General features: G+C 31.4%; 1 protein-coding gene and 1 long non-coding RNA gene across 3 annotated transcripts; both read right to left on the bottom strand.

The window, feature by feature from the left end:
* Positions 1–421: 421 nt before the first annotated feature.
* LOC120085348 (uncharacterized) lies at positions 422–3949 on the bottom strand. 2 transcript variants are annotated; one of them, XR_016531879.1, is made up of 5 exons: positions 3329–3557; positions 2407–2546; positions 1207–1326; positions 981–1062; positions 422–677 (listed from the first exon to the last, which is right to left on the bottom strand). It is a non-coding gene; the product is annotated as an uncharacterized LOC120085348 (long non-coding RNA). The 2 variants fall into 2 exon arrangements; XR_005483893.2 differs by having other exon boundaries at positions 981–1326; positions 3329–3949.
* Positions 3950–5662: 1713 nt separating this feature from the next.
* On the bottom strand, positions 5663–8239 carry LOC120086250 (uncharacterized). Its single transcript, XM_039042798.2, has 3 exons — positions 7869–8239; positions 7033–7476; positions 5663–6204 (listed from the first exon to the last, which is right to left on the bottom strand). The coding sequence occupies exons 1-3, from the start codon at positions 8133–8135 to the stop codon at positions 5788–5790; spliced, it is 1128 nt and encodes a 375-aa protein (XP_038898726.1). The 5' UTR covers positions 8136–8239; the 3' UTR covers positions 5663–5787.
* Between the last annotated feature and the right edge of the window lie 1138 nt (positions 8240–9377).

Below are 9377 nucleotides of genomic sequence, written 5' to 3'. Positions count from 1 at the left end.
TTTAAAATATTGAAATCTAGGTAAAACAGAACTCGAATTTCAAGGGTAATATTGTAATGTTTCAAAATTTATGGACTAAATTATCACCAAATTTAAAACTTAAAATTAAAAGTGTAACATTTTGAAACCAAACCCTAAAATCTAGAGACTTAGGTTATTTTTCCCTAAATTATTTGATAAGAAGAGAACGAAAAAACAACGTGTCAACGTTGGTCCTGTACTTTAATTAAATGATTAATGAAGAACAGAAATAATTTCCAAAGTTTAGAGAGTAAGCCAAAATATTATAAATTGAGAGATACAAAATATGTCCGGATAAGAGGGAGAATGGTTACAATACAACTTACCACGTTGGAGTTGCCACGGCCACAAAAATATTACTAAGAAGTACAAGTAATTTCAAATAATAATAAGGCCAAAATATCTAAATAAATACCACCTTGCCAAATTGCAATTATATGGAAAGTCACATACATGATTTCCAAATTAATGTGGTATTACAAAGATCCGTGTGCATCCCTAAACATGACTTAATTAGTCAATAATTAATGCTCGCAATAACCAATTATTATTTGATGTTATTTAACATTAAAAGAATTCAAGTAAGACGTTAAACATCAATCTCATGGACAATTATGAAAGTCGTATACTGTAGCAGTCGCCTGCTGATGATGGGCCTGGAAAATCATGAACATATGAGATTTAAATCATTGCAGATGAAGCTAAATTGTTAATAAAAGTAGGTGAACCAAATTTGAATTTTTAAGCATAGCCAACCATTCCTGATTTCGTGTAGTATAATTTGTCCTAAGCCAACATGACACTAAAAATATAGGAATGTTTGAACAAGTTGTGGTTTGATTTAGCCCTCCATAGATAAGATTCCAATGCAAGGTATAAATGTGAACAGAGCCAATGTTTCTTATTCAAATAGTTTAAATATTAAAAGAAAAGCTATAGAATAAAAGTAGGCAACCAACCAAAACTAGGGAATTTATAGCCACGAAGTTGGAAAAGCTGTAGATTTTCGCCACCCCAGGATATGGTTTCTTCCAAAGCACCCTGCAATTGGAGTTACTTCAAGATAACTGGGTCAAAATAACTATCATAGAGTACAAGATATGCATGCAAAAAACAACCATTTGAGCTCTACTTTAAACTCATTTAACAGAAAGAAAGGACTTGTAAGGAATCCCAGCCTGTAACTTTATATGTCAGATCAGAATCATCCCCACGGCTATTTAACCTTCAGGATATAGTCGTGGATCAGCCACCTTCTTCTTTCTGAATTGGTATCTTCTCGAATGAAAACAAGCATACATGAACCTGTCAAAGTAAAACCGTCAACGATACAGAGGAATAAAAGTAAATTGAACAGAGAGAGAGAGAGAGAGAGTTGTTCCCCTTGCAATGGATGACCCTTTAATTTCACTTTTCAAGGGATACCAACGAGGAGAATGCCTAGAAATGGCCACACAAAAACTGGCGCAAGAAACCTGTGGTCCAATTAAATGTTTGGCACCCCAGCAGTATTCAAGCTGAAGTTTTGGTATTAAACAGCATTCAGTCAGAATATTGAGAGTTATATCATTCAATCATTTCATGGAAGATTTTTCAAAATGGGGCAAGGGAAAAAGGCTATGAAGCCAGAATGTTGAAAGTTATGTCATTCAATCATTTCATGAAAGAGTTTTTAAAACTGAGCAAAGGGAAAAAGGTTATGAAGCCAGAAGTTTGAAAGTTATGTCATTCAATCATTTCATTGAAGAGTTTTTTGAAATTGAGCAAAGCGAAAAAAGGCTAGAAGGGCATTGGGTATAGTTGCTCAAAATATGCGGGAAGAGGAAAGTTCCATAGATTTTATTTTCTCACCACAATGACAAGTATGAAAATCACGTTTCTCTCGACTGGAGGAAAAACTCTTTAAGGGATTCGTATAAGTAATGTCCCTTTGACCTTAGAAACCATATGAAGGAAACAAAAGAGCAAGGGACCAGGAAGGAGATCGCAAAGATTATTAAGAAAATAAAAATTGTGACCCACTAACATTGCTAGTACTTTGCATTTAGAATTACAACCTTTGATGCCTCAGTGAACCTTAGACGATCCCATTTACACTATCTATTAAAATGTAAGATGTCAGCAAAATTATCACAAACCCCATGGAGATATCAAGATGGTACTCAGCGGCTTTGACATTTAATGGGAACTAATAACTATTATGAATTAAGAGACATGTTCAAGATAGAAAAATAACAAATAGGCAGCATACCAGCAGAATATCACCCACAAACAGGATAAGATAAAGAAGGTAAACCTCATATTCAAGTATTCATATGCATATCCAATGGCATAGCAATTTGTAGCGCACTAGAGGCAAAGATATACAAAATCCATATGGTCTACCTTTAATTCTTCATACTGATATTCCACTTGAAAGGAATCATTAAGAGAATTTTCATTTAAAACAAAGCAGTACCAGCAGAAATAGTCCAACGTCCTGACACTGGTATAATATACAAATTGTAGTGATGGTCCCCTTTGACCTGCAAAATTTTAAAACATCGGTTGAGCAGTTCAAATGGGACCTTCTATGAAAAGTCAATGTCAATACAAACAAATAATGGGGAACTCTAAACTACAATATTCCCAAATGGTTATGACATGCGGACAAATTTCCTTCATCTAAATGATACCTACAAGTGTACTGAAATAGATTAAAAGAAACAATGTAATCTAGTAATAAGAAATCTAATCTTCTAACTGACTGAAATAGGAGCTTTTCGTTGTTCAAATCTCTATCAGAGTATCATTGGTATTAAAGTAAAGAAAGTATGAAGTATAAGGCTAAATCTGCTCCATTTCTTCATTCATCACGCATTCTCAAAAGAAAGAGTAGAGGTAGAGCAAGCATAAAAAAGAATACAACGGTCTAGCTTTTTCTCAATTTTAGGGAATTGAATGAACCCAATAAAAAGTTGATCTACTTCAAAGAAATTATCGATGCATCATTAAGGTGAAAGTGTCAATTCAAGTAGATTCTTCTGAACATCTCGTCAAGATTGTAATTCAACAAGGAATAAAACATGTCTGTTCTTTCTTATACAAAAACGAATGTATAAATCTAGAACAAGTGTGTTTTTTGACATTCTTGAGGTCGAATCAGAGTCTTGCAAATAGAATCACCAAATAACTTCAAACGTGGTCAAAAGGGATGGTCTCTAAAATGTCTGGCCAATTACCAGCATCCATTCAGATTGTACATTCTATTAATCACACAATAATTTAATAGAATTATACTGTCACAAAACGAAAATCCTTTCATTACCCGCCATAAATCTAAGCAGCTCATGAACTAAACAATACCCAAATGTACTGTATAAATGCAGAACAAGAACTGCAGGTAGACTCATCATTCCCAATGTGTTGCTCCTTTTTTATCCATTGCCACACACAGAGCATGCCTCCCTGAAGAATCAGCACTCACAAATCTCCCCAGACATCCATCGGCGTTGTTCGGAGCGACAAGAAGTCATGATCGGTTAGGCTTAATTGTCTTTCGTCAAAAAAGTAAGTAAGTTCCGCCCAATGAAATGAGAAAAAACTCAGGGCTGTTTATCCCCAACTCACTGCGAGACTTCAACATTGGTAAGATTATTTCGAGCCACAGGATGTAAGCGCCTCGACAGAAGCCGATCGAATCCGCCTGGTTTTGAATCCGATTCAAGAACTCAAGGCATGCAGTGACTACAAGTAACGACGAGGACGAATCATACCTCAAATGCGTAGAATATTCAAACATTATGCAGCCGGTTCCTAACCAGATGCCTCCGCGATCCTCAGGTTTGCCCTAACAAAGTTGCAAATCGTCGGAAAATCCATGGTTAACCGACGGCCGAGAATACCATGGGCACAGAAGAATGCATACATCTCGATTGACCACTTCTTCATCTAACCATTGGCCGATATTTTTAGTTTATAATATGTATCTTTTTTGAGGCAGTTTATTTAAATTTAAAATTTGGTGTGTTTATTTTATGATTTTTTATTTCGTGTTTTTCCCCCTCACCGGTAACCGTTTCAATTTTTATTTTTTTATTTTTAAAAATTAAACATATTTATTTTTCGATGCATCATTCTCAATTACAATAATTGAATTCTTAACCAAATTTAAAAAAATAAAAACACATTTTTAAAAGTTATTTTTTTAATTTTCAAATTTTATTTTAAAATTTTAAATTATTGATAAAAAATTAACTTAATTTAGAAGTGAAAATAATATTTATAAACTTAATTTTAAAAAACAAATTATCAAATGAGATCTTAATTTTTTTCATATTTTATTTTTTTCAAATACAATAATAAATAAATTAAAACTTAAAAGTTAGTTGTGATTTTTTTTTAGAATGTTCTATCACAAATAAATATGTTTGAAGAAAAATGCTGCACCTACCCTTGTAAAGGATTTTTTTTAAAAAAAAAAAAATTAAAATTGACAAAAGCCCTTTATAAAGTTTTACTTTTGTACACCGGAAAACAAAGGTAAAACTTTTCTAATATCGATAAGTAATAGGAACGAATTACATGGAATAAAGCAAATATACCCTAACCATAATTACACATGTATTATTATTTTTCGAGTCTATGGTTCAAATGTTCATATTCCATTTATTTAAAGGTTCATAATCCAATTACAAAATGCGAATTATATTGTCATAACAAAATATATATATCAGTAATTATGGGAAAAAATCTTTGAGACATTTCCGGATGAATTTTTGTATTAAAAAGAAAAAAAAGATGCATTTCCTTTGGCTACTAAATAAGGTTGAAGTTGATAATCATGATTTTTTTTTACAAGTTGAAAATTGATTGCTATAGGTTAGAAAATACTAAATTTTAATTTTAACAAAAAAAAAAAAAAAAAGTGACATCTAACATACCTAAAAAAATATCTAAGATACCTGTAATAAATATATTGATGAGTGAAGTTGAACTTATTAGAACATAATAGAAAAATCTTCAATCAAGTCCATTTTCATAAATTTTTGTAATCCATATATATCATTTAATTTTATTTTTCTTAAAACTAGAAAAGTATATATCAAATTATCAATTATTGTTGATTCGTTATATTATCCTCATTTTAGTTCTCGTGTATTCTTATTGTCACTTGTTATAATAAATTTTTAATGACTAACTTTCAAATCTTAGAACCACGCATGATTGTTTAAAATCCGAACTACCATAAAAAGTTCAAATTCACATAACACGACCTTCACATCATGCAACTTTAACAATCCTCGTAAAAACTAAAACCCACTAGCTTATTTTAAATTTGGCAATTATTAAATCACTATTCTATATATATATCTCAAATCCTAGCAATACTAATATAGAAAGTCGAACCCAAGTTGTTCTAAAAACACTATTAAAAATTGCATAATCTTGTTTTTTTGTTCAAAAAAAAATATTGCACAATATTGAAGAGATGCATCAAGAACGATCTTTCATATTAATGAGATAAAGAGACTTCCTAATCTTATTAATTTACATGAATTACTCATTTCATTACCAACTGATATTGAGATGACGTTTCATATCTTTAACTAAAGAAATATATACAATCAAATAATTAAGTAGAAATATGTAAATTTGAAAATAACTCAAAGTTGTAGATATTTGCTTTATTATCATTGGATTAAGGATTCAATCATTGATTTATTTCTCAACCAAAAAAGAGAAAAAAGAAACATTAAGTGGGAAAAATTTTCAAAAGGTTGTGCCTCAACAACTGTGAAGAAGGCCACAAGAAAGCTCCATCAAAAGAATGGCGGCTTCTTCCTCATCTCTTGGAAACACTTTCCCAAAAGCCGAAGGGCCACTAGTTTTGCTCAAACGTAAAGTGAAATTATGAGTACCATCAAATGAAACCTCATTATTCATCATCCCTTTTTCACTTTGTGACTTCAAATTATTATAAGATTTATGATCATCATTATTATTGCACTTGTTGATCTTCACATCACCAACATTGCCACCATTACTATCTCCATCGCAGTTCAACCTGGATTTCTTCTCCTTGTGCATCTCTTTCTTCCCCGACGGTGTCGTTTCAACAACCGACCCCCCACCGCCATTTGCAGCTTCCGCCATCGCTCGTCTTGCTTTCCTCTGCCTGATCCCACAAGCATTACATAGCGACTGCACCCAAACAAACCAAAACCAATATCACATAATCGCCCAAAAACAAATAAAATTCATGTCCTACAAGTCTATAGTAACAATATCACATCGTTACAGAAATATATAAAGAGTATACATTTATGACATCTATTAATGACTCCACTTTCGAAAGAATAGGAGATAGACTTGATAACCTCTATAAGATTCATGAACTTTGAGATGGGAATCTCATGTTATTTTTAATATGGAATCAGAGCTTGTAAAACCCAAATGAGTATTTAATAAAAAAAAAAAAAGATCTAAAAATAGTGATCACCCAAAAGAGATACCATCTTGAGAAAACACATATTAAGAACTCTCATATTATTGAGAAATTGATCTCATAATATTTATGATATACATGAGCTACTTCTCTCATTGCTAAATGATTTTTAGGATAGAGCTTCAATTTTATATAATAATATCCTCTCTAACACATATTAAACAACCCAATGAGAATGAAAATTCAAACCTATCAGCACCTAGGTTTATGATGAACACTAAAAGTCATGTAAGCTTTAAATTCAAATGAGTATCATATATATATGATTGTATGAATATAGGTAAAGCAACAATTTTACTATCCTGCCATTATTACCACCTAAAGTTTTTACTGAAAGGACTTAAGCTTTGCAAGGAAAATTCTGGATTATGGGTAAAAACAAAGAAATGGGTCAACTTGTTATACAATATATACAAAAAAAAAAGTTTTTTTTTTTTGGGAGATTATGTAACATATATGCAAGGCAAAAGAGGAGAGAAGGAAAAATAAAGTAATTTGTCAGAGAGGAAGAGAGAAGGGATGACCTTAGGACCTTGAGGACCACTGCGCCAAAGAGGAGTGGTTGTAGTGTTACAATCACTGCAAACCCTAACACCATTGTTTTGTACTCCAATATTTCTATTACAAGATGATGATGAGGATTTTCCCGTCATTGTTTCCCATTTTCCACCATCTCCTTCATTATTATTGTTGTTGTAATTTCTTGTAGCTCTTTGATGATCTGAATTTGCACCACCATTAATAACTTTCTTATTGTTTGTGTTTATCATCATCTTTTGCATCAATCTCATCTTTGAAGACATCCAATATTTTGCTGACCCATTATGATCTTCTTTCTTCATCATCTGATGATCATCATCCTCTACTTTCTTCTCTAATAATCTTGATCTTTCAGAAGCCTCCCTCATGTTAGATGAAAATATCACTTCATTCTCTTCCCTTGATCCTCCAATAATGGATTTTTCACCCTATTCATATAAAACACCAAAAAAAATCATATCAAAACAATAAAAAACCATATAAATATGAACTATACAAAAAGAAAGAAATAATAAAAATTACATGGGAGTAATTGTTAAGGACGCTATTGAATATGGCATTAATCAGAACAGGAGGTCATGCGTACAAACTCTAAGAAATTTATTTTTCTCTAAATTGATATGGTAAAGAAGTGACTGAAAAAGTTCTAAGAATAGAAATAAAAGACAAGAATGAATTCGTATTAAAACTCGAGAATTGCGAGCAGAGGGTCAAATAATTTATAGAGTATGAAAAAGTAAGTGATGAAATTATAACCGGAAAATCAGGAATTAAGAAAATTGAAATGATGAGGGGGAAAAGGGTAGTAATAATTAATTGCCTTATGATGACGATGAAGTTGGTGGTGAGATTGTTGAAGAAGATGATGATGAAGATGAAGATTCATTGTTTGATAATCATGTTGAGTGGCATTACTAGTACTGAAGCAACTGGTAAAAGCAAGTTGTGAAGATGAAGATGAAGAAGCAGCAGCAGCTACTACTTGAGAGGTAGAAGAGAAAATATAGAGTTTAAGGTTTGGATCTTCTTCTTCTTGTTCTTCTTTTTGTTTCTCCACAAAGGAAGATGATGGATAGAGAGGATTCATGGGAGAGAGAGATCTACAAAAGAGAATGGGTTGATTATTTGTGTCCAGAAAAGTGGGCAATAGGTGATAGGGTAATGAAAACAAAACAAAAGGGCTTGATGGGGAGGCCTTATAAAGGAAAGACAAAAACTTAATTTAATTTTTTAAAAACAGTAAAAAATATATATATATATATAAATACCGTCTAAGATGAATGGTAAGAATTTAGTTGTTGTGTCACTTTAAACTTTAGACTAATAATTATATTGATTTAGTTACTATAGATTTATACCAACCATCTCATAAGTTGACCTCATAGTAAATAAGAGAACATGATATCTTAGTCGAGGTGCGTATAAGTTGGTCGAAAACTCACAAATATATACCAAATTTATACCTTTCCATAAATATCATATGAAATTTTATTAGTTTCTTGGTATAAATATGGATATTTTTTAAGAAATATATACATATATATAATAAATAAAAAGTACTCCTGAGAGAACCCCTTCACGTGAGTAAACTTCTTTAAAGGCGTCTCCATGAAAGGACAACCTAAAAGGTGGGTATGGAATACTACCATTCGACCCCCAGATATGCTATTCCACAACTCTATCTGCACACAATTTTCATCATCTCTCTCTCCCATCTTATAAAATTAATGTATATTCTTCTCTACTGGGATATAATACTATGTTTCACTTCATTAATCAAATAATAACTTCATACCCCATAAAAAAAATTTAAATAAAAAATTTCTTCTTGACCCAACCCGACACAATCCAAGTTATTTTCTTGTTGTGTAAACCCTACTCAATATATCGTAACCTATTAACTTAAATTTTAAGGTTCAATATAAATTAAAGATGATGATAGAACAAGTGCTCTTATGTCATGTTAATTAAACTTTTATAATAATATTATTTATTTCTCAAAATGACATTGATTAGCCCCACGTAAAGCTTGTGCTAATTAGTTTCAAGCTCATATAAATGAGATAATAAACTAGTGTATTAAAACTATATTAATATAGATATATGTGGTAAACTATTAACTTGTATATTTTTCCTCATACCTCTCTTAATTGAGTTTTAAAGAACTAAGGTTATAAATACTATTATGTTAGTTTCGTTAAATGATAATCAAATGAGACTTAGATTTACAATAATTGGTAGAATAACCACGTATCTAATTCGCTTAAGTTTTTGGATTGAATAGATGATGTCAATAAATTATTTACACTTATAAAATATCATCACACAT

The sequence above is a fragment of the Benincasa hispida genome, chromosome 9 (assembly GCF_027475165.1).
Source record: "Benincasa hispida cultivar pf3 chromosome 9, pf3_genome.v1.1, whole genome shotgun sequence".
Taxonomy (NCBI): Eukaryota; Viridiplantae; Streptophyta; class Magnoliopsida; order Cucurbitales; family Cucurbitaceae; genus Benincasa; species Benincasa hispida.
The sequence above is the reverse complement of the archived record's forward strand: the minus strand, read 5'-3'. Positions and strand labels throughout refer to the sequence as shown.

Coding starts and splice junctions, on each gene's coding strand:
- LOC120086250 (XM_039042798.2), bottom strand. CDS start 8,135: ATGAATCCTCTCTATCCATCATCTTCCTTTGTGGAGAAACAAAAAGAA. Junction 7,477..7,868: donor AACTTCATCGTCATCATAAG/GCAATTAATTAT, acceptor TTATATGAATAG/GGTGAAAAATCCATTATTGG. Junction 6,205..7,032: donor GTGGTCCTCAAGGTCCTAAG/GTCATCCCTTCT, acceptor GTTTGGGTGCAG/TCGCTATGTAATGCTTGTGG.